Consider the following 25,327-nt stretch of genomic DNA (forward strand, 5'->3'; position numbering starts at 1 on the left):
GGATTCATATAGAAAATAGAAAGGACCAAGGAACTACAAGTTAGGCCAGTTAGTTGTAGAACGTCAGTACCGTCGGTCAGTGTCGTGCAATGTTATCGCAGGAGCTGATTGTTTAGTAACTGGCGGTGTTAGTGGACATTATAGCGTAACTTGTAGTTCCTTGGTCCTTTACATTTTCTAAAAGTTATTTATGACGTGACGCGAAAGTTCAGCTCGCGTTATTTGACGTGAAATTGCGCGTCACGTCGGAACTAGTGTGCATCTTAACCTCTGTATTATACACAAATAAGTTGAATATGGAAGTAACGAAGGCCAAGCAGGAAAATCGCTCGCAGCAACATGCCAAGCACACCATTATATTCAACCTCGTCACTGACCAAGTCACAGGGACAGTACAATGCAATGTTCTGCTGGATAACCGCAGACATCACAGGAGTAGCACCAGCAAGTAACTGACACACAATTCTGTACTACAGTAGTACTTGTACTTTAGGAAGATCAGCACTGGAAAAAAAAAAGAATGCCAGACCTGTTTGCACGGGAACATGCAAGCTGGAGCAAAAGCACCAACGCAAGGTGCGGAAACCGGTCCACTTCTCACAGTACACACATGCACACACACAGACACATCATGCACACACGCACGCACACGCACGCACACATATTATCTAAAGTTAACTGCCTGACAGTGATCTCCAAGTAGCCAATCCTTCAGTCGAGACTGCTTCTCAGACGTTACTCAACTGTACCTACAGTGTGCTTCTTTCGCTCCGGCTGGCGAGGCCTGCGCTTAGAAGCCTTGGTATGACGACGGACGTTCTCATCCTTTCGCTTCATCTTGCTCAGCATTTCCTTCTTCTTCTTAGACTCAGAGTATATAAGGCGAGGAACGTGGCGATGACGCTGTATCCGCTTGATCTGCGGATGACTGCTATACTTCGCCTTCAGCTTCTCGCTTTCCACCAGAGCTGCCCGCTGCCTTGCTGCCACTGGTCCGAGTTTTTCCCATGCTTTCGCCTTCCACAGCCGGACGTTCATTTCGTCACTGCCGGATGCAATGAACTTCCCGTCAGATGACCAGCACACGGTGAAGACACGCTGCATGCGCTTGGTGTGGTAGACTTCCCGACTGTGGCCGCCCTGTATCGAATATATACGGATGGTCTTGTCATAGCTGGCCGAAACAAATTCTCTCCCCGTCCTGGAGTAGTCTATGTCCATCACTGCTGAGACATGATCCGTGTGAACATTCAATGGAAAGTCAAGTTTCCGCATATCAAACGTGTATAGGTTGCCATCTTCATTGGCGGCAGTGAAGTTGAATGCTTCTCTTGGGTTCCATGCAATGCAGTTGCTCTTCATTGCCAGTACGACCTTTCGCAGCGGAGTGGATCCGCGTGCGTCGTACAGCACGATGCTACGGTCTGATCCACAACTTGCGCAGATGTCGACTTCCACCGGGCTGAAGCGCACATTCGCTACCGTGTCGCACCCCCAGGTGAATGACCGGACCGGTTCAGACCGCTCCTCGTCCCAGATGTCCACCTGGTTACCAGATGTGGCGAAAAACGGCTGCTGATAGTGGTGTGATATGGACGTGAACGGGGCTTTACCAAGAATAGTATGTGTTGGCTCCATACTAGTAGTCTCACCATGACTCTGTGTGGTAGCTGCGAGAGACCAGCGTTTTATGATTTTGTCATCACCCACTGACAACAGGCTTTCACCGGACGGTGCTACACACATTCCGCGAACAAAGCCAGAATGCGCCCCAAACGCCGTTGTACACTGTCGCGTTGACAGGTCCCACACGCGGATCTCTCCATCACAGGCTCCAGATACTAAACAGCTCAAGCGCATGGGATGCTTGGCAAAACAACTTACACCGTCCGTATGGCCTTGCAAGTCACCAACAAAAGGCTTGGCAAATACTCGCTCCAGCTTCGTAGCATTCAGAGCACGCGTATATTCCCTAGCTTCTTCGAACGGATGCAGAGCAGGATCTGGGTTCCTTGGTACATGATGAAGATCCTGCTTACGCTCACGAATATAATCGTGCGGATTCCTACTCAGCATTTTCACCTTCATCTTGAAGCCCTTGCACAAAAGAGATCGTTACACTCAAACTTATGGTGGCTCCTTCCAAAGCCGCTTCAGATCAGAACCCTGCGTTTACTCTCATTCCAGATGTCGAGTCTCAAAGAGGAACTTGATAATGATAGCACTAAAACAACAGCAAAGCAAGGAGAATTACTACAAAAAATGTAGAAGTGAATCAATCTTCGGAGCTGCCCCCCGGAGCTAGCTTCTGGATCTTCAGAAAAATATTAATTTTGTGTAATTTTCGAACCTTTTTTCCATTATTTGGCCTGACATTTTGGTTTCCTTGTCAACGATTTGCGCTGCATGCACTCTTTTTAGTTTGAGCTCCCCATACCCCCCCCCCCCCCATACGCGTACACACATACACGTGCACACGTACTCTTTTCGTAATCCGCGCGCGTGCGAAATAATTCAAAAAACTAAAGACGTGTTACTTCTCTGGATGCACTGCATCTTGTTGAATACTTTCCTGCTTCCTCTTCAGTCACGGTCTGCGTTTCCACTGACCACAAACTGCAAACACAGTCTCACAGGGGTCGGAAGTAAGTACGTTTGCAAGGTAGATCTACCGAGGTGGTGGTTAGAGTAGAGTGTGATGACCGCCCTTTCATGAGAAGGGAATCAGTCTTGCTTGCGGCCATCGCCGTGGAGATCGCGAGCTATGGCTCCCGGCGGAAATAAGAAGAAGAAGAAGGCTGGTAAGTCTCACTTCGTGCACCAGAAGAAGAGGGTCTTCCGTGCCAGCGAGCCCCTGCTTAGTGTGTTCATGTGGGGCATCAATCATTCTACGGCTGCATTAAATCATGTCAACATTCCGGCTGTCTTACTACCCGACGATTTCCGGGCATGCAGTAAGATCAAAGTCGAGAATCACCTCTTCAACGAGGACATCTTCCCTGGCAAGTTTAAATTCAAGTCCTACTGTCCGCTGGTTTTTCACGATCTCAGGAAGCGCTTCGGAGTAAGCGAGACGACTTTTATGAACTCGCTCACTCAGTTGGAGCCACGTCCCATGGATAATGGGGGAGCAAGCGACTATGTCAGCCATGATGGTCGCTTTGTCATCAAAACAGTCCAGGGTGACGAAGTGGTTGCCTTGTTTCATCACATCATCATGCAGTATCACCAGTACGTGGTGGAGAGCGAGGGCAACACGCTGCTGCCACAGTACCTGGGGATGTATCGTCTCACGGTCGGCACAGCCGAGTCGTATATTCTGGTCATGCGCAACATCTTCAGCTCCACACTACCCATTCACCGCAAGTATGACCTGAAGGGTTGTGCATACTCTCGATCGGCATCCAGCAAGGAAAGAGCCAAGGATCTGCCGACACTGAAGGACAGTGATTTCCTTCTAGATGGTGCGAAGCTTCAGGTGGGCGCCAAGAATAAGGAAGCTATTTTGAAACTGCTCGAGGCCGACACTGACTTTCTGGCCAGCCTCAAGCTGATGGATTACAGCCTTCTTGTGGGAATCCATGATGCTGACTGTCGGCAGCGCCAGGCGGTATTCCAGTACAGAGACGAGGACGATGAGGAAGCGTCCGGGACGGGCACAGGCGACGAGTCGGCGCAGGAAGACTGCTCTGCGGACGAGGCGGCGGCTCTTGCCGGCGAAATGTCGGCTCTGTCCGTGCTGCGGCGCGTTCTACGCGAGCCAAGGCCTATTGTGGTGGCGGACTCTGCAGAGGCGCGTCGCGCCACCAGTTCCGACCATTACCCGGTGGTGAGGCGAGACATTGATCACTATGCATTTGCAGCCTGCGACGGCGTACACGATTCACGGTCCCCCGTCCCAGGGACACTGACTGAAGAAGAGGACGATACTTTTGTTGTGGACAAGCCTGACACACAGCTCACTGTATCTGGCGCAGTCAACAACACTGCATCGGCTCCGAACCAGCGTACGTCACCCATAGCGTCGGACAAGGACGACGGGTTGCTTGAAGCATCCGAGCGATCACGGCCAGCAACAGCACCGAGCCAGTCCCATCGCACGGGTGCGCGGCAACCCCTTAAGGCCACACTCTCAGCACCACGTGACTATGGCTCAAGCTCTGATAGTCGTTCTAGTCACCACTCACCAAATATTACATACAGTCGGCCCCACTCGAGGAGGTGTTCCGCAGACGAAATATTGGCAGGCTTGTTGTCAACTGGCAGCAGCAGCAGCAGCAACCCATGCAAGGAGCGAATTTCAATAGATTTATCCAGTTCTAACAAGGTTTACTACCTTGGCTTAATTGATGTGCTTGCACACTATGGGCCACGCAAAATGGCTGCCCACACTGCCAAGACAGTCAAACTCCGCGCCGACGAGGTTATGCCGGCAAATCCAAAGGCCTACGCCCAGCACTTTCTCCAGTTCTTTGAGAAGCACCTTGCCTAAACGGATCACGTTCATGTCTGTCCCCGAATTGCTTTCATGAATTTTCGATTCCAAGCCACATCGTCACCACTCTGGTCAGCTCCCACCTCTCTCTCTCTCTCTCTCTCTCTCTCTCTCTCTCTCTCTCTCTCTCTCTCTCTCTCTCTCTCTCTCTCTCTCTCTCTCTCTCTCTCTCTCTCTCTCTCTCTCATCCTGTGTTTCTGTCTCATTAACCCATTACGAAAATTGCAGGTGAGACAGCCTGCAAAAGGAGTTTTCATTTATTGTATGCGCATAGTTTCTGTTGGCAGCCTCGGAGTGCCTTGTTCACACAACTGCAGGACAAACGTGTTGTGAATAGTGTTTTTCTTCTTGTGATCCAGAACTAAGGTCGGGTGTCTGACATGCCAGTGCTACTGTATTCACACCTTCCTTTTCTACTAACACTAGTTCCAATCCCTTTTTTGTGTGTATTGCTCTTGAAGAAGGTTTGATGAAATCTGTTGTAATGAAAAAGAACACATACCAAAACAAAGAAACTGACCGCTGGAATTTATTTCGTACATTTATTTTTTCCATTTTCTTTCCTTTTTAGAATTTTGAAACTTCTTGCTAATGTACTTTAGTATATACCGGTATAGTATTTTGTACATTCACCAACATCACTATGAGTAAGAAGCTGTTGGTAGAACATGCTGACATAATACTTAATAGTATGACTGTGTCTGCAGTGTTGAGTTCTGTCATCCGTGACACAGAGAAGGCTCGGCCAAGCGGACAGCTACTACCGGTAGTATACTACAATGTTGTGAACAATTTAAAAGGCGCAGCTCTTCTGTCCTAGATGCTGTAGACGCTTACCGTATTTTCTCTACTAAAAGCATGCATCTTTTATTTTTTCAACCACCCTCCGACCCGACCCGTGCTTTTATAATTTCAAGCCCCCCTTGCTAGCATGCTGTGTTTCTGTCTTTTTTTAGTGATCACTTTCTTCATATTTCTGATAAATTTCAGTATCCATACTGGAAATTAAATTGCATGACTTTGTGCCTTTTATTGGAGAAGTGCCTTTATTTAATAGAGAAAATACGGTATCATGATTATGTAATTGTAATGCCATACCACACCCACGTACGGGACACATCTGCAGCTGTGAAAAGAGATTCAAGGTGTAATAGCAGGGAGTACTGTAGTAAATATGGCATTTTACTACTCCCTGCTGTTAGCAGTCCATAGGCATAGTGTTACGATTCCCACGTGACAATGCCTGATGATTCGAACAGATGTTATTATTATTGTCGACTCTCTGATTCAAACCTCGAACTGGGCATGTACATAACTGTATACCTGATTAGAAGTCCCATGGCATCCGCTGAAAAAGTGTGGAACTCTTTCTGCAGATAATTTGAAGTAACATTAGTTAGCAAGGCAATCTGAAGTTCCCTGCACAGTGTACTGGTCCAGTGGGCATGAGGAACTTGCACTGGCCAGTTCTGAAGTCGGTTTCTATAGTGTGTGTCACAACTCTGTGTGGCAATGGCAACTTTTTGCTTCAAGCCCAAGAGCTGCACAGCCCAAGCAATACCGAAAACTGAGCTGTGCGGTGAATAGGGCTCTGCTTCATTCACGAGATCAGATTTCAATTGTGACTTCAATCATTTATAAACGCAGTACATGTTCGCCATACCAAACTGCCGCATTCAAGCATGAGCCACGTCCACGAAACAATAACAAGGAAATGACGTTGCAACTCAAGAGGACACCACTAGCATTGCTTTATTTGAAAATGGGCTAAAATGGGCTGTGGCTGGGATATGGCTTGTGAGATCAGTTAATAATAAAAAAGAACAACAACCAATATTGAAACAAAGTATCTATTATCTGCATAGGCTATGATCCACATTGGCAGCGAAAAAAAAACCTACTGGCATGTTCAGTCTCTGTATATTCTAAGGAGTACTTTGTATAGCGAGTATTCATGATTGTATTGGCGGCCAGCACCATCTGAAGGGAGGAAGGTAACAACAACAACTACGGCTATAGCAGTGGCTCAGGACACCAGGTGCTTCTTGCCCAGCTGCTGGACCTTGCGATTAAACGATGGCATCTTGATTTGCTCCATGCGGTCAAAGAACGTGTTCATAGAGGCTTTGATATAGATATCGTGCACGTCCTGGAAGAAATTCCTGATGCCTTCTTCATTCGTCTTTAGATCATGCAGCATGATGAAGCGCATGCCTGATGCAGTGATGAAGGCCGACACTGACCACTCATTGAACTTGTCTATTGATTTCAGGTACATGCTGGGTGTCGTCCACATGACATCATCAAGCATATCTAGAGCAGCATGGGCTATGAATTGGTGCAAGTGAGAATACTCGTCCTTTTTGATGTCAGGTTTATCAGCACTGCCAAATTTGCTCTGCTCTTTGTTGAACTCCGCCTCGAACGTCGGCGTGTCGTTCGGGGACACAATTGCAAAGTAATATGTCCCCGACATGCCTCGTAAATCAAACGAGTCTCCAAGCGCCGCTGATAGTAAATTGTTCACATAAATTCATGCAACGGTAATGTTATTCGTCGTAAATACCTCCAAAACAGAATGAGAGGTACCCAGAGGACAAACGATACCTCTTACACTCTGATTGCTACGCACAACAAATTTAACTATAGTGGACTCAGGTACATGCATGAGTAGGTAATTGTTCCAACACCATCTCAGCAACACTACTATTACTTGAACAAGAAACTGCCTTTCTATTCCAGGACAGAAACACTTCAAAAAACAAACAAAGCACATTAATGACGCTGCGCGCTGCACCGACTTCATGACGTCACATTGGGTTTCTAGCTGGTACTTGTAGGGTACAGTTCGCGTTTTTTTCGCTCCTTCCTGAACCCGTCTTGCGACTATGTTTGCACGGTAGACGTTCGGACTTTCGCATCACTATGCTCCAAGGGAGCAGCTCCGCAACTGGTGGGAGCCAGTGTTGCCAGTGTAGTGGCAACTCCAAGTGTGGAGCCAATTGTAAATGCCGATCCAGCAGAGCTTGTGAAAACTGCACGCCGGGGAGGAAGGAAAGGTGTCGAAATTCGCCAACGGTCACCAGGACCGGTACAACTGCACATCCCGTAGAGGTTCAAACCGTTCGGCACGTGCTTGCTTCAGAATGCTCGCCCACAGAGGACACAGCCTGTAGAACTACCGGTATCACAGTCGACAACGCCAACGATTCTGTGTCGGAGTCTCAGCAGTTGGCGTGGGACGTTCTGGACCAGCAACTCATTGGGAACGCGCAGGTTCCGGGCTCAACCAGTCCGTCTACACGCACCGCAACTGACATGCCACCGTCCAGTACCATTGGTAGGTCAACGTCTAGTCAGCTGCTGGCATACCTCGATCAAAGTCAGGATGACCTACCAGTACCAGGCCCACATGAACCCGACTGCCCACAACCAGGGAGGCCTGCGACATTTGACTTGCCTGTGTACACCGAGACAGCACGGATCAACTTTGTTCTGGGCACCATGACTGCAGAAGAATGTGCCAATGCCATCAACAGAACATACGACGAAGCTGTGCATTTTCGGCCGAATGCCTTCGATGTCCCCAGTGGCGGTGTGGGCAAAGATTTTGTGAACCAGCTCAGCCAGTATCTGCTGGTATTTGGCAATGCCGGTCCCTTTGAAGGCCAGGCTCTGAAAGTTGCCATGGTGTTCCAGCTGCTACTCCTCCAGAAGCCGTTTCAAGCCGCCACCTCCTCGCATGCCAAGTGTCTGAAGCGTCGTCTGGAGCTGTGGAGAGCAGGGGCGCTTTCAGACCTCCTGCATGAATGTCGCACCATACATAACCAGCTGGAAAAGCAACAGGCGCAACGGGACAGGATCACCACCGATAATGCCAGACGGTTTGCTTCGCTTGTGACCGACGGCAAACTGGGTGCAGCACTGCAATATCTGGATGATGACACCTCGGGAGGCATACTTGACCTGGATGACAGGATTGGCGACAGGCCAGTCAGAGATATCCTAGTGGAAAAGCACCCCCTTGCCGAACCAACCCAACCGGCCGCCGTGCTTCCCGGCACACCTCCAGCACCACCACACCCCGTACGGTTCGAAGCACTCACTCGAGATGTTGTTCGCCGGGCTGCACTCAGCACCCATGGCGCAGCAGGCCCCTCTGGAGTGGATGCCGACACATGGAGACGAATGTGCACCGGATTTGGTGTTGCGTCAGACGACCTTTGTGATGCGGTGGCCTCATGTGCAAGGCGCTTGGCGACATCCATGGCAGACCCCTGGTCACTGCAAGCCTACACGTCATGTCGCCTAATCCCATTGGACAAAAAACCGGGAGTCAGGCCCATCGGCATAGGGGAGGTTTTAAGGCGGATTGTGGGCAAAGCCATCCTCAGCCTTCTGCGAGACGACATCCTGGAAGCAGCCGGCAGCCTACAGCTTTGTGCCGGTCACGAGTGTGGAGTAGAAGCCGCTATTCATGCCATGAGAGAAGTTTTCGCAGATGACGAAACGGAAGGCCTCCTTCTAGCAGACGCCTCAAACGCGTTCAATTGCTTGAATCGTGCTGTATATCTGCAGAACATCCAGCATCTTTGTCCAGCCATGTCACCAGTTGTCATCAACACTTACAGGCAACCCGCACAGCTCTTTGTCGGTGGAGAAGTCATCCTCTCTTCCGAAGGTACCACGCAGGGGGACCCGATTGCAATGCCTCTCTATGCTCTCGGTGTTCTTCCTTTGCTGCAGTCAGTCTCTACTGCAAATACTGTGCAAGCCTGGTTTGCTGATGACTCAGGAGCAGGTGGCAAGCTGATGCCTTTGCGTGCATGGTGGCATAGCCTAACAGAGCAAGGTCCTGCCTACGGCTATCATCTCAACCCGTCCAAGTCGGTTCTCCTGGTTAAACCGAAGCATTATGATCGAGCAGTGGAGATGTTCGCCGACACTGGAGTTGACATCCGCGTCGATGGTTGCCGGTACCTGGGTTCGGCTATTGGTACGCCTGCGTTCCTGGATAGCTTTGTTGAGCAGAAGGCAACAAGATGGCTCAACCTCGTGGAGAAGTTGTCCTCGTATGCGGAAACGCAACCACAAGCTGCATACGCTGCACTCACCCAAGGCCTGCAGAATAAGTGGTCTTTCCTCTGCCGCACCACACCAACAGCTGCAGCTGCTCTGACGCCTGTGGAGAAGCTGCTAATGGAGAGGCTCATCCCCGCTCTTACCGGCCATATTGTCAACTCGGAGGAAAGGTCAATTCTTGCGCTTCCATGTCGTCACGGAGGGCTCGGGCTGGGCAATCCCGTGGATCTCGCATCCCAGTATGATGCATCGCGAAGGGTGACTGAGTCCTTGCAGACCAACATCAAGCTGCAGACTATGGCGCTCGGCTCTGCAACCAGTCTCGTTCGTACTGCCAAGGCGGAGGTGAGGATAACAGCACGGAATGCTGTCAAAGCCCAAGCCCTGCTGCTCCGCTCCAGTGTGCCGGAGGCCAAGCAGCGTGTACTGATCGACCTGGCTGCGGAGAAGGGCTCTTCCAGTTGGCTGACCTGCAGGCCCTTGAAGTGCCATGGATTTGCCCTCTCCAAAGCGGAGTTTCGCGATGGAGTGCACCTAAGGTACAACTGGCAACCACAGCGCATGCCATCAGGGTGCGTTTGTGGAAGCCAGTTTACTGTGGCCCATGCCCTCTCGTGCCCCACCGGCGGTTACCCTACCATCAGGCATAACGAGATCCGCGATGTGACCGCTGGTTTCTTGAAGCGTGTTGCCACCAACGTATCTGTAGAGCCTCATCTGGAGCCCCTGAGTGGGGAGCAGCTGCGCTATCGCACCGCCATCCGCGACGACCAGGCTCGCTTGGACGTAGCAGCAAATGGAGTGTGGGGAGGGCGGTTCGAACGCACCTTCTTCGACGTCCGGGTGTTCAACCCTTTTGCGTCTTCGAACCAGTCCTCCTCCATTTCTGCCACCTACGTTCGCCACGAGAAAGCGAAGAAGAGATCGTATGAAGAGAGGCTGCGGGAGATCGAGCATGCTTCATTTGTCCCGTTGGTCTTCTCGACAACCGGTGGCATGGGCAAGCAATCTGCCTCGCTTTACAAGCGAATTGCATCTCTCATGGCTGAGAAAAGCGGCGAACCGTATTCGGTTGTTATGTCATTCATCCGCTGCCGCCTTAGCTTTGCGTTGCTCAGAGCGAGTGTCATGTGCCTGCGTGGTAGCCGCTCTGTTTTCGCTGTACATGCACCTGTCTCTTCTTCTGCCTCCCTAGTTGCTGCCGAAGCTGGCACTTCCCGTCATTAATTTTATAGTCTTTAGTTCTTTAATATTATTATTTGCCATGGCGACCCCCGTAAGCCCAAATAGCTGGCAGGGCAGGGTTGGGCCTTTTTTTCTTTTACTTCACAGGTGTAAAAAAGGTCAAACAGGACAATTTGTTGGACTTCATGACGTCACCATGCCGATGTCGGGGCAGATTATTTTGATTATTTTGATGATGCAGAAATAAAAAAACAGAAAAGGAGAGATCTGACTGAAGTCTACATTTCGAAAAAAGGCGCAAGGCTTGGGCGGCTCAACTGGTGCTATTTTGAGGATATTGAGCAAATGCGATCTACTATAGATGTACGCGCAGCATGCAAGCGCATGAAGCATGCTAGCTGCATTTGAAGAATGCAGTCATGAGTACTGGCGCTAGAGTATTTTGATGCGGGTTTGAAGATGATGAGGTGACGGAGGTAATTTGTTGAGGAGCTTCAAAGTTTCAGACAGAAGAGAGTATCTCTAATGATGGAAGTGTGACATTTCTACTCCAGAAGCCATGGCTTTCTGCCGAGCGTTACTCCGGAGTCGGAGCACATCGACTGTGTGGCAATGTAAGGTGTTTAGATCTATTTCTTGTCGAAATTGCCTATCAAGTTAAAATTATGCAAGTATATGTGCATGCACCCTCTTGCCGCAGATGCATCACACCATCGCCGTTATCTCTCCTCGTCCTCACATCGTAAGTTCTGGCATGGGGAAATTATCAGTCACATGAGTGACATAACCTGTTGGAGTGCTTTTGAAATTTCGTTTCACGACAGCGAATTGATATTGTACGTTATTCTGCAATAGACGTGTCCATATCTCTAGTATTCATAAAAAATATATAAAGCAAATTTCACAGTTTGTGTAAGAAGGTATTTTCTAAACCCCCAAGGACACCACAAAGGTGTCAGCTGCAGCCTCTAAAGGCCGATTCATACTTCATTTCGCGTACGGGAAACGCGTCCCGTCGCGAAAAAGTTGATCTGAGCTCAACTATTTCGCATACGGGAAAGCCGTCGCGCGGTGGCTTTCCCGTACGCAAAATGAAGTATGAATCGGCCTTAAGGCTTCGGTCACACTACGGCAAGTTTGAAGCTGGATGCAGCAGCGTCAAACCCAAGCATTTGACGCTGACGTGGAGTCACACTGCATATTTGCTTTTGCCGTCGCGGTCTGACACACTTCACAAAATCACTCTGTGGCGAACCAAATTTCTACGATAGACTACAGTATGGTACGCTATTTTCGAAAGACACTGGTTTTTTATTCCAGTGCTTGCAGCGGCAGCGGCAGACGCTACTGCGTCTGGCGCTCAAATTTCCCACGTTTTCGTCAGTTGCCATGGAAAAACTCATGATTCAGACGCTGACTCACTTTTGACGTAGTGTGACCGGGGCCTTAGGCAGTGGAATGTGAGCAAATCAAACCCATCACGAAAGTGGTTAAAGACCAAAAGTCCTACCAGCCGCACCTAGGTGGATCAAATAAGGCTATGGTAAAAATTATCTTTGATTCTCAAGTACGCTCGCACCGATTTTTGGCGGCGCACCGACGACGATGTTTTTTATTTCTATGCATGCATATACGCGCATGAAAACGGTCGATGCGAAAGGCATGAATCCGGGAGTAGTAAAATACCGGTATTTTCCTACTCCCTGGCCTGAGTAATAAAATGATTATATGAACCTGTGACGTACATATGTGTGACCCTATCTTTGGAAATAAAAAAAATTGTGGGCAAATAAAATAAAAAATCGCTTGCTCGCACCGATTTTCACAGGCTCATGACCTGAGAATCAACTTTATTTTTTACCATGGCCTAATGATACAATTTAATTGCATTCCACTGGTGCTTTGATTCACAGCCATGGATACACACTGAGTAAAGCTGAATATTCTTTCAAAAATTTTCAAGTGTACACACTGTACTGAACAATCTGCGGAGGTGAGGTCATGTGACAAGCATCATGTCCTAAAAAAAGTAGTCGTGCGCAGCGTTATAGACGCACACATGAGCCACAGTGGGAGGCAAGAACAGTGCGATCTGCATTTTCAGCGGGCACGCGCGTGAGGAAAATCGCTCGCTGTTCCAGCCAGGAGAGTTTGTACGCGCCAGAGTGTGCAACTCTAGTACTCTGTGCATGGCTTCTGGACAGCGGAATACTTTTCATCGCTTAGAGTACTACAATGTTATCGCCTTTAGCGAAGCTGCAATATGATAAAGAAGCGAAACGACCTCTTCCCATACACAGTATTTTGGTTTTAATATTGTGCTGAACACTCATTATCTAGCTTAAGCTTTAGGAGCTGCATCTGCGCCTTGATCCTTGAGTGTGGTGGCGTTCCTATGGATGCAGAAAACTCGGTCTAACCGAGTCTCATGCGAACCGTGAATTTTTTTAAATTTTAGCTGAAGAAACTGTCTAGTGTTACCTGGTGAATGCTGCTAAAACATGCTCATTGCAAATGTGTTCACACTTTCGGTGATGGGTTCCGCGCGCTCGCAGTGGACAATGATGTGTTGTATGGGGCCATGTTCGTGGTTCTGAGTCGAATGATACCCCACTGCATTGTCACTTATAGTAGTATCTCACCTGTCGTAATCCTGGCATCATAACACCAAGCGCTATAGGCGGTAGTCTCTGTAGTGACTATAAGTATACGCAAGCTTGGCTAGCTCTCTTCGTGCCTGTTCAAAACTGTCCTTTGCACACAGAAACCCCAGGCTCCAGCTGTGCAAAGTGTGATCGCGTTGTTGCTATTGTTCTTGCTCTTGTCCTTGTTGTTGTGCATGTTGTTGTGCATGTTGTTGTGCATGTTGTTGTGCATGTTGTTGTGCATGTTGTTGTGCATGTTGTTGTGCATGTTGTTGTGCATGTTGTTGTGCATGTTGTTGTGCATGTTGTTGTGCATGTTGTTGTGCATGTTGTTGTGCATGTTGTTGTGCATGTTGTTGTGCATGTTGTTGTGCATGTTGTTGTGCATGTTGTTGATGTGACTGTAATCGTGTGTGTTCTTGTGCACGTATGTACTCGTGTGTAGCGCTGGTGGCATCCAATGATGAGAACCTCTCGCGTTTGAAGGAGTGTGTGAAGACCACACTGCCATGGGCGCTGGACAATGTCGGCGAGAAGCCGGTCACCGCAAGAAAAGAGGTACAGACCACGCCCTTACCTTATTCTCTCTTTCCTGGAAACCAGCTCACAGTGCTGAGACTCCCTTGCCTAATTCTCTGTTTGCTAGAAACCAGATCACAGTGCTGCTGCTGCTGCCCTCCTGCCAGTGCTTCTCCTGCCAATGCTCGAAGCCCTGGCGTATATTGTTTTGCTTTCATTGCTGACAACAAGTTCAAAATAAACTTCCCACGGCCCCACCAAGAGCACAGAACTCTCCAGAGTGTGCTGCTCCATACAAACCTCCATCACGATTCACTTTCAGAAGTACATCTTTTATTTGTGACTTGGTCCACCTGACTGTATGCGAAACTGCACCGTGCGCTGTCGAGCTCTTGTCTCGTATGCATGCATAGAGCTGATTACATGATGACCGATGACAGATGCGATTCTGAAGACGGGTCATGGTAGCCACCCATTGCAGTTGCACAATCTGGGAAGTTGTGTACTGTTGGTAACTCTAATTGCTGCTGTGACTGTGCAGATGGCCGAGCTTCTCCAGGAGTCCTTTGGCGACAAGGTGAAGTCCATCGCCACAGCAGTGTTGCGGACGTGTCCGTTTGCGGCGGCCGTGTTGCCAATAGAGTACGTATCCGAGCGGAATAAACTCTGGGTGGTCTACACAATGAAGGATGAGGAGTTCCTGGCCAGACACCTCTGGCAGCAGAAGGAGCCGCAAAAGTCGGAACCGTATGTCCTCGACGTAAGTTGAACAGGCATGCAGCAGCGCAGAGCTGCATCGCCATGCACACATTGCACTGTGCAGCACTGTGTAGCACTGCGTGTAAACGGGCAGTTCTCTCGTTTTCTGAGCTGGCGTCGGTGGGTAACTGTCCTGTCGCACAGGCACTGAGCACATCCCTGTGAGATTGCATATACCGGGTACCTGTGCTGAAAGCAGCTGTTTGATGTCCTGTAGGGATATCTTGTTACGCTGTGTGGATCATGCCCCCTCTCCAGTTCACTCCCATAGGCCATCAAGCACTGACTAAATGGTATCATCACTGCTTAGTGTTTACATTGCTTGCTGGACTGATCTGGGCTGGTTGTGTGATAGTAGTCTGGCAACCTGTATTTGTTTGATTCGATGTGAGTATGCTGTGTGTATGTCGGTGTCAACGTACGTGTGTGCAGGACTGGCTACATTTGATTGAGGTGCAGGACTTCTGTCGCATGCTGTTCGGCGGTGACGTCAGCTACGCCGAAACGTTTGTCTCTCCGTACGCCAATCGTGTGCTGATCTCCAAGGATTGGGGCATCGTGCGTAACGACAGCTACGAGAAGAGTGCGGAGTTTGCCACGCCTGTGTACGTGGCGCGAGCGTTGGAGACGATATCAAAGCTGCGTGGAGAAATTGACTTTGAGAAGCCGTTTGTGCAAGCCGTTGCACCGCCGCTAGAAGACGTGGAGCGCTGGTGCACGATATTCAGGTACAGAAGTTATATGTTATTGGTGCCATTCCGCTTCCAGTGTTTATATGGATTTTTCGCATCATAGACCACTCTGTTTCTTCACTCAGTCGAGGTACATGTACAAGTACACCATATCCGAGTTCAAATACTGGAAAAGAATGTGCAAGGTGCTGAGAAAAAGTGCTTTCTGTCTCACGCAAAGAAAAAAGTATGGTAATCAATCGTTAACTTCGATTATAATCGTTGGCAAGAGTCCATAAACAAGAGTATGCAACTGTGATCTATTTTCTATGGGCCAGATGCGCGGCACGCTGCCTTCATTACATCATGCAGCTGCAGTCTGTGCTCTGCGGAAAATCAAACGCCACACTTTCCCTCTGGTTTGAAATGAACTTTCATACGGAACTGGGGTTCACGCGCCAAAATTTAGAGATCGCATAGGTACTGGAACGAATCGAGCAAAAACGGATGTGCTTGTACGAGAAATTGTGGGTCTGAGTGCATGCTTTCAGAGCTTGATGGAGGCAAGTTACGTAATGAAGGCAGCGCTCCGCGCACGGACCCATAACCACAGTTGCGTACTCTTGTTTATGCACTCTTGTCCTTAGCAAACACTGTCAGATTTTGTGCAAAAATTACTTCGTTTCCACAAGCTATACCTTCAGATACCATTGGTCTTAGCCTTTAGCAAATTGTCCTTCCTCTTGCATCTATTGAATATTACTATCGTCATTGGCTGTCCATCTGAGTTGAAAGAGGAAAGTATGTTAGTGGTATATTCAGGGTACTGAAGTACTACAGGTGGAATCCTGATAATTCGAATATGGCTTAATTCGAACATACCGCTTAATTAGAATTTTTTCCAGGACCGATTTCTATCAATACGATTCCCACATTAAAAAAATCTGATAATTCGAACCTCGAACTGGATATGTTCGGTTAATTAGAAGTCCCACAGAATCCACTTACATAGAAAATGTGTATGATTTGTGCTGATAATTCGAAGTTAGCAAAGTGTAATTCGAAGTTCACTGTACATTGTACTGGTCAGTTCAGTTTGCATGAACAGGCTGTGCCGGTCAGTTCAGTATCCGTAAAATCTGTTTCTAAGGTCCATAGCGCAACTCTGCGTGACCATGAGAGCATTTTGACATACATAATTATTGTGTTGTGGATTCATGTTTGGATAATTAGAATGTCCGGATAATTAGAAGTTTTTTCCTGGCATTTTGAGGTTCGAATTATCAGGATTCCACCTGTATACATGTAGTCAAGTTTCAGCGTCGTATCTCTGAACCAGGACTGTCTTTGACGGTCTTGCTGGGCTCGGTGACTGACTGCACTGTGCGCTGATGTCTTTCAATACGCTTGCTTGCACGTCCCATGCACAGGTTATTGCACAATGTTGACAATGGACTGTCGGGTCGGCCGCTGGTCGGCTTCCACGACTTCAGAGCGGGCCTTAGCGACGGAGCTGAAGTGCCACCGTTCGTTGAGAACAAGGCGGAAATCCTGTCACTGCTTGCTTACAAAGAGGTGAGATCAGTGATCATATCTGGTGATTGGTATAAAACAAGTTTCATACACAATGCTGTAGACAGCAAGCTGTTTCATCCCTATAGGCCTCATCAGTACAACTGCGAGCTTTAAGTAAAACAAGTTTCATATTGCTTCACTATTCTGCGCATAGATGCTGAGCAGGCAAATTGTCTTTATGTTGTGAAATGACACAGTCCATGCTTGCATCTGTTTTCACTGCCGATGCTGAACTATTTGAACTGGTCTGGTGAGAATTGAATGCTGTGGACGTAGTTGCTTGGAAACCCTGTCCAAGGCAAAGAGGATTGCGCTGTACAAATGCCATGTGTTCTTTGTGTGTGTGTGTGTGTGTGTGTGTGTGTGTGTGTGCACCCTTCTTCCCGTTGCACATCTGTATAACTATGTGAACGATGTGCTTAGGGCATAATGAATGACTCGGATCTTGACAAGCACTTGCGCAAGATGATCCTCATGCATCAGCTGCCATACCTGTGCAAGACAGACTTCAAGCCGTCCGTCGACGTCCTGGGCCAGTTCTACACCTATTTGCTTCTTGCGCGTGTGGAAGGCTGGATTATCAAGGAAGGTGTGTTGTATGCACACGCAGTGATGCACCTGTGTGTGCGTGTGTCGTTCTCGAGTCTTCTTCTGCGTAATGCAATGGACTAACACTTGAGCTTCTGTTCAGTAGCTTGTTGGGAGGCTAAGGACTACGCGCTTGTTGAGCCTGTTGGTAATAAACCCCTCTTTCACGGGAAAATGAAACGCATAAACCTTAAAGGGGAACTGTCACCAAAATTTTTCTTTGTCTTATCTTGTAGTTCACCCACTTCCAGCCATCGCAGAGAAAAACGGATAACACCATCGTGATCAGGAGCCAAAGAACTACAAGATAAGACAAAGAAAATTTTTGGTGACATTTCCCCTTTAATGTAAACCGACTAGAACGTCAAAGTGAAACAAAGAATATTATTGAACACGAAAGCAACAGCAATCTGTGATTGCGCGTAGGCCGACTCTGTCAGTGTGTACTAGTAAACTGGTTCAGCTTATAGATGGAGTGTCATACTTGCATCAAGCTCTAGTGCAACTTGTAGTTTCAATGCAAGACCCGTGCAGCATGCTATTGTTGTTTCTTCTTGCAGTTGGATTTCACCCTGGTACATGTATCCCTTGAGCTTCACCTTTTCGGTTTTGTGCGTGTTGTCCGCATCCTTGTAGATGACGCGACGAGCTCCTCGGATGATGTGAAGCACAGCGCTCGCCAGCAGCTCGAGAGCTACTTTGACTTGAGGCTCGAGGCGGCTAATGCGCAAGGCCAGGACAACGTCCAGTCCTTCAAGGACGGGCTCGATCGACAGACTGCTGCGCTGCGGGAGAAGCATGCGCAACAGCTGGAGGTGGCCAAGAAGAGAATTGAGCTCATGGAGGTAGTGTGGGGAGATGAAAAGGAACTGGCTCTCGACGAAGTAATCCGGAAACAAGAACGTGAAGAGATTGAAGTGCTGCATCCGCTCAAACTGGACATTGCTCTTGCCGAGGAAGAGAATATGCTTGAACCGCGGCTGCTGGAGACGCGGCGTCAGGAGCTGCGTGAGCTTGTTGAGCACATGCAGGTGCTGGCCGTTACCAAGCCTGGTGACAATACATCGTTCATTCTCTACCGCTATCCTCTGTCAGTAAGTCTGCTGTGGTGTGTCACGTTACTTTTCGCTGGCTGTCCTGCATGTGTGTGTGGTGCGGGTGTGTACGCGTGTGTACGCGTGCGTGTGTACGCGCGCGTGTGTGTGTGTACGTGCACACTGTGACTATTGTGCCATATTGTCTGGTGTACTTGCGGAATGTTAACTAAAGCCACAGTGCTGTAGAGTGTTAGACTGATAGCGTGGAATCTCAGTATTGCCTACACACTGGAGACCTCACACACACACACACACACACACACACACACACACACACACACACACAAACACACACACAAACACACACACACACACACATACACACACACACACACACACACACACACACACACGTCCTGTGACCATGGGAGGACTTCCTCATCACAACATGCATTTCACCTTTAGCAGTTTCCAGTGTCGCTGGCATTGGCTGTGAATATCTGATATCCCAATACTATTGGTGTACTTGTCTTCCCTGTTTGTCTCTCACAGCGGCAAATTGTGTCCGCATCACACTTTGTAGCCGAGGTACGTTGCGGGCGGAGCTTTCTACCCTGGTGTCATGCTCCATGTACTCTGGTGTGTGTGTGTGTGTGTGTGTGTGTGTGTGTGTGTGTGTGTGTGTGTGTGTGTGTGTGTGTGTGTGTGTGTGTGTGTGGCTCTGTGACTCTGAGACTAAGTGACTATGTGACTCTGTCTGTGTGTGACTTTGTCTGTGTGTGACTCTGTCTGTGTGTGACTCTGTCTGTGTGTGACTCTGTGTGTGTGTGTGTGTGTGTGTGTGTGTGTGTGTGTGTGTGTGTGTGTGTGTGTGTGTGTGTGTGTGTGTGGTGTAATCCCAGCACAAGTTGCTATGTTTAACATAGCTTTTCGCTATCATCGCTTCCGCGATGGGCAGGTCTGGGTGTGTGTGTGTGACTCTGTGTGTGACTCTGTGTGTGACTCTGTGTGTGACTCTGTGTGTGACTCTGTGTGTGACTCTGTGTGTGACTCTGTGTGTGTGTGACTCTGTGTGTGACTGTGTGTGTGTGTGTGTGTGTGTGTGTGTGTGTGTGTGTGTGTGTGTGTGTGTGTGTGTGTGTGTGTGTGTGTGTGTGTGTGTGTAGTATATGGGTAGGTACTTCCTCCGGAAACAAAAAAACTCCGTGACTTCGGTCAACCTGAAATTATGAAACACTGCTTTTTTTTGTATTCTAATGCAGGACGATTCTGACGTGTACAACGGCATTCAAGTGCTGTCGGACAAGCCGGCTGCGCAGCGCGTCTTGGCCTGTAACATCTCATGGTTCCTGCGCCATCTAGCACACGAGCCAGTTCTCGTCGAGGTGAGTGTCTCCGGGTCCGCTTGGTGTAAAATCCTGTCCCTGTGCTGTTGTGTTGCTCATTTTCATGCTGTTGCCCTGGCTAGGGACTCAGTGCTGGCATTCTTATGAGCACATCTAGGCTGGCACTCACTGTGCTGCCAGCCCCTCTGAGCATATCCAGCCACAGACTGTGACAGTGTAGCCGGGCTGTTCCTCTTCCACAGTCCATTCATCCAGCAAGCCCGATCTTACGCTTCTCTGCTTTCCGTACAGTTTGCCATGGTACTCCTGTCCTCAGTGTGACAGCGTACCAGTACAGGGGAACATGTCTCGATTGCGGACATCCTTGCGACTGGGCGTATCTGTCCTGGATAGGGAATTGCCCTGAATACAAGCTGAGGCTGCATCACAACTTGTTTGGGTACAGTTGGGACTGTCACTGAACAGAAGGTGTCCTGGATGTGGAGGTGTCCTTTCTTGAGAAGTATCTGCAATGCCGGACTCTATTGTAACCACAGCAAGAAACTAGTGAAGACGATACTCATTTCAAATTGAAATTTCTTTAGCAGTTGAATAAAAAATAAAAGCAGAAGGAATTCATCCTCATTAAAACATTTCCTTTGTTGATTCCCTATATGTGTCTTTCTGTCTCATTTGTTCAGGCCCTATTGTCAAGGAGTGTTCAGTCCAGTCCAGAATTCAAGGTAAGAGCGGCGTGAGCAGAGCATGCAGAGTGCTAGGAAGGAGATTAGGATGTGATTTTGCCACTGTTGCATGTGTATTCTGTATATCACCCCCCCCCCTGTCTCTCTCTCTCTCTGGTATGTTAGGATTTCCCAGGCATGTGACTATCCTGCTTTCAATTCCATGACCTCCTTGACCTGCCGTAATGCACCGGTACAGTGTGGGTGCATGCATGTGTAGTATTGCTTACACAAAGTGGCAAGCCTTGCTTTTAGAGTGGTTGAAGATACACTGGCATGTGCATTGAAGTTTATGTAAATCCATCCAACAGTTCTACTATAAAAATGGTCAGAACTCAAATTGTTTGCAATTTCTTACCATCTTACTACTGCAGAAACTGACAACATCAATTGAGAAGAGCGTCATTGCCGCTCTCTGCAAGAACGTTGGAATTGCAGCCATGAAGGAGATGGACTCCGAAGGTAAAATTAATGAATCTTGCCTGACGGGTATGTGTTGCACGATTATTGGTGATGTAAATTTATGCCATCAATATTTTTTCAAAACGAAACCCTCCTCGACCCACCCATGAACGAAACTTTTTCGTTTCGTGTAAAAGATCGGCAATTACGGACGGCCCCTACCCCTGGATGGCCCCTAGGGGAGTGAATGAGCCAAGTGATGGGATCGCACGCCTATACACTTCACTGTTGTCACTGAATCTGTATGCAGCGGTGTTTAACCCTTTGGCTCCCCCATAACTCCACTATTTAGCAATAGCCATAATTTTCGCTCAAATTGTGTCAGCTTTCGGTCATAACTTACGTTCTAGTAGCCTGATTCCCACAATCGTTGGCTTCCCGGCAAGCTCTTCTCAGCGCGAACACAATGAGCCATCACCAAGCGAAATCAGAGTAGCAGGCCCAGCTCTACAGCCCAGCGAAGGTACCCCATCGCTGGGAATGCCCTCAATCCCTTTCTTTTTCAGCCATTTCAATTTCCTTGCTCGCCCAGCTCTGATTTTTTTGTAGTGCCGCAGCAGGTAGCCAGCACCATGATTTACACCAAAAATTTGATCACAGGTACTTGAAAACAAGGGGAATTTCCCGGGTTCATGCCCGAAAATGTGCTCGGAGCGAGAAAAGTGCCGTCCTCCAACTTTCGAGCGTGATATCTCAACAACCGTTGGAGCTATCGTGAAAACGATTGCACGAACGGAAAGCTGAGGACTTCAGCTACACCCTACATACTTCGATTTTCACCATAGTGCAATATTTGAATGAGTTATGGCTGTTTGAAGTCATCGACGGAATACCGTCGAAATTTGTATGGTGGGGAGCCAATGGGTTAAATGAAATTATTATTCCCGTAGCTATGCAGAAGACGTTACTTCAGTAACGTCTGGCGCTAGCCAGGGTCCACACAGCTTTAATTTGGTGTTTGTTTGTTTGTTTGTGTGTTTGTGTCACGCCTGGCACTATCCCGTATCTGTCCCGTACCGTACCGTACCATCAAACACAGCTGGCCACATACAGCTGGCCGCAATATTCAAATAGGGCTTTCAAACGCAAGATCATAACGTGAAGCAACTTGGAAGAATTAGTATGAATGCGAAGTGTATGGGGGAATGCATGTGGGGCGATAGTGCGGGTTCAAATCCCAGGTAATGCCTACCTGTCCCGTACCTATCCCGTACCGTACCGTACATTCAAAGACGGCTGGCCACAATGCATATTCAAATAGGGCTTTCAAATACAAGATCATAACGTGAAGCAACTTGGAAGAATTAGTATGTATGCGAAGTGTATCGGGGGATGCATGCAGGGCGATAGTGTGGGTTCGAATCAGGTTATGTCTGAAAACAAAAAGTAGAAACTTATAAGAATTCATAACATCCCTATGCTTTTTTTGTCTAGGTCATCAAGGCAAAACACTTTGAAAAAAGCATAGCGTAGGGCCCTGAGTTTCCAAGCTCTCTCGTATGGCCCTGGTATGGGTCGTGTCGAAGTGAAAAATCAGCCCATGTGAAACAGCACAATAGGATTCTGAGCACTGGAAGTAGTGACGAGAACTGGGCGCAAGCACATTCATGCGAGCACGGGCATGGTGCTCTCGTTGGCTGACCCGGAGCTTGTGGCAAGCCATTGCTTTGGCTGAACGTCATGCAATCACACCTGTACAAGTGCTGCCATTGCGTTGGCTGAGTGGCGTGCGATCACTCGACACCTGTGCAAGTGCTGCTTCTCTCCACTGATAACTGGTCATGCTGTCTGCATTTGCTTCTACAGCTGCCTCCGTCGAGAAACTCAGGTCATGCCTCGTCAAGGTGGGTGAATTGTGGGGTGCTGTGTGTGCTGGGAAACGGAACTCATAGCATGCTCTCATAATTATGCAACACATTTTTTCTGAAGTCAGCTGGGCAGTATCTGTTTTTGCAAGAGTCCTTAAACAAGAGTATGCAACTGTGATCTCTTTTCTATGGGCCAGATGCGCGGCACGCTACCTTCATTACATCATTCAGCTGCAGTCCGCGCACTGCGGAAAATCAAACACTGCACTTTCCCTCTGGTTTGAAATGGACTTTCGTACGGAACTGGAGTTTACGCGCCAAAATTTAGAGATCGGGTAGGTACTGGAACGAATCGAGCAAAAACGGATGGCCTCGTACGAGAAATTGTGAGTTGGAATGCATGCTTTCAGAGCGTGATGAAGGCAAGTTACGTAATGAAGGCAGCGCGCCGCGCACTGACCCATAACCACAGTTGCACACTCTTGTTTATGCACTCTTGGTTTTTGACTTGGAGTTTTGTCATTGATGTTGCCCTGCATTTAAAAAAAACTGTTAATCTGTTTCTCGGGATAGACCTTTATCAGTGTGTATCTTCTCTTATGCTGTATGCTGTATGATGTGCTGCTCAGACAGCAAATTTAGTAGATCTACACCTTGCCATGGTCTTGCGTATGTTCCCTTTCGCAACAGGTTCAACAAGCTCAGGATGTGCTTTCAAAGAAGCCTCTCCAGCGCTCAGCGGACGCCAGCTCTTTGGTACGACCAGTAATGCATGCTCGCTGTAGTGATGCTTTGCTGCATGCCTGTACCCATGTGTGCAGTGCAGTGTGGGTGCATGGGTGGATTTAGTGTGTGGCGTACCAGGATAGTAGGGATGATGGTTATGGTCGTAGGTTGACTGTACATGTATTGGGATGCGCCGCCAACACTGACCATATGTTCTAACAGTAACCTATGATTCGGAGCCGGAGCGCATGTGCTGCGGATGTGTGTGTGTGGCGTGTGTGTGTATGTGTGTATGTGTGTGTGTGTGTGTGTGTGTGTGTGTGTGTGTGTCCCATATGGTGCAGTGGTATGTGCAGCGATTTCCAATCGATAGATTGCGGGTTCGATTCCCGACGATTATGGTCACACACGTCTTTCTTCTCTTTCTCAGACTCTTCCTGACTTTTCTTTCATTCTCCTGGTTGGTTACCAACAGCCAGTGCATGCCGGAGTATGTGGTGTGATGTGTGTGCGGGGAAAAAAAATGAAAAGACCAAAAATAGGGATTCACTGGCCAGAAAATGTCACTCCAAATAGCTGTATGGTGTAGACCAAACTGAATAGTGACGGTCAATTCTTCAGCCTTGCAAGCTGTTGAATGGTGTAATCCCAGCACAAGTTGCTATGGCTTCTGCCGTAGCATTGCTATCATCGCCTCCGGCGATGGGCGTCAAAGGTCAGGTGTGTGTGTGTGTGTGTGTGTGTGTGTGTGTGTGTGTGTGTGTGTGTGTGTGTGTGTGTGTGTGTGTGTGTGTGTGTGTGTGTGTGTGTTGTGTCACATCACTGCAAAGCATGAGCGCATCATGCCCCTGTCTGAACACTGCCTACTCTCTCTATTTTGTGTGTGTGTGTGTGTGTGTGTGTGTGTGTGTGTGTGTGTGTGTGTGTGTGTGTGTGTGTGTGTGTGTGTGTGTGTGTGTGTGTGTGTGTGTGTGTGTGCTCAGTCTGCCGATGCTACGCAGCTGAAGGCTGAGTGCAAGGACGCCCTAGGCAAACTAGAGGCACTGTGTCGCAGCAAGCTAGGAGATGCCAGCAGTGACCTGTCGGCTATTTCTCGCTGGCTGAAGGAGGTTCTCCGCCTGGTCCCCGTCCGTCGTGATGAAAGCAGAAAAGACAGCAAGATGTCCGATGTGGACAAGTGGCTGATTGCCGACATTCCGGCTGATACTCGAGCCGCCCTGGAGTGTACTGCCACCAAAGATGTTCAGCTGATCACAAGCAAGCTAGAAATATGCAGTGTCTCATCAGTGGCATCGTCTCTCCTCGACGGCGTCAAGACCGAGGAGGCAATCGAGCTACGTGACAAGGTCACCCTGCCGTCGCCTCCGCTACCGCTGGAAGAGCCCACCTTCTCCTACCCGGAATGGAGGCTAATTCGCCGGCGTCGCAGGCAGGAAGACAGCTTGCGAAGGCGCCTGAGACGGAGAGGAAAGTGGCGTGCGGGTACCAAGATGTTGCGCTGCGGCTGGTACCTTGGTATGAAGAGACCACCGGTTGATTTCAGTGACTGCTACACCACTCAACCAGGAGAGGAGGCATCAGCAACAACCAAGTAACATCACCGAGGAAAACGTATAAATTTCAAAACTTCACAGACTTCATGCTCACCATAGCCATATTAGTGTACATACATAGATAGAATTGAGAATCATTTTTTTAATGTCCTGA

General features: G+C 48.6%; 4 protein-coding genes across 5 annotated transcripts; 2 read left to right on the forward strand and 2 right to left on the reverse strand.

The window, feature by feature from the left end:
• Positions 1–251: 251 nt before the first annotated feature.
• On the reverse strand, positions 252–2,284 carry LOC135819269 (DDB1- and CUL4-associated factor 13-like). Its single transcript, XM_065332447.1, has one exon. It carries the CDS (start codon positions 2,086–2,088, stop codon positions 736–738), a length of 1,353 nt encoding a protein of 450 aa, XP_065188519.1. The 5' UTR covers positions 2,089–2,284; the 3' UTR covers positions 252–735.
• Positions 2,285–2,557: 273 nt separating this feature from the next.
• LOC135819278 (phosphatidylinositol 5-phosphate 4-kinase type-2 alpha-like) lies at positions 2,558–5,595 on the forward strand. Its single transcript, XM_065332457.1, has one exon. The coding sequence runs from the start codon at positions 2,765–2,767 to the stop codon at positions 4,490–4,492; it is 1,728 nt and encodes a 575-aa protein (XP_065188529.1). The 5' UTR covers positions 2,558–2,764; the 3' UTR covers positions 4,493–5,595.
• A 627-nt stretch (positions 5,596–6,222) lies between these two features.
• Positions 6,223–7,260, reverse strand: LOC135819291 (trafficking protein particle complex subunit 2-like). Its single transcript, XM_065332467.1, has one exon. The coding sequence runs from the start codon at positions 6,969–6,971 to the stop codon at positions 6,522–6,524; it is 450 nt and encodes a 149-aa protein (XP_065188539.1). The 5' UTR covers positions 6,972–7,260; the 3' UTR covers positions 6,223–6,521.
• Positions 7,261–11,159: 3,899 nt separating this feature from the next.
• On the forward strand, positions 11,160–25,327 carry LOC135819298 (uncharacterized). Of its 2 annotated transcripts, XM_065332487.1 has the most exons (16): positions 11,160–11,238; positions 11,317–11,376; positions 11,463–11,504; positions 13,853–13,965; positions 14,468–14,686; positions 15,118–15,413; positions 16,787–16,931; positions 17,355–17,520; positions 18,156–18,613; positions 19,109–19,144; positions 19,819–19,941; positions 20,583–20,624; positions 20,999–21,086; positions 22,893–22,930; positions 23,585–23,650; positions 24,604–25,327. In XM_065332487.1, the coding sequence occupies exons 2-16, from the start codon at positions 11,322–11,324 to the stop codon at positions 25,213–25,215; spliced, it is 2,499 nt and encodes an 832-aa protein (XP_065188559.1). In that variant the 5' UTR covers positions 11,160–11,238; positions 11,317–11,321; the 3' UTR covers positions 25,216–25,327. The 2 variants fall into 2 exon arrangements, with proteins under 2 accessions (XP_065188559.1, XP_065188553.1); XM_065332481.1 differs by having other exon boundaries at positions 11,238–11,376.

This window comes from Sycon ciliatum, chromosome 1 (genome assembly GCF_964019385.1).
Source record: "Sycon ciliatum chromosome 1, ocSycCili1.1, whole genome shotgun sequence".
NCBI lineage: Eukaryota > Metazoa > Porifera > Calcarea > Leucosolenida > Sycettidae > Sycon > Sycon ciliatum.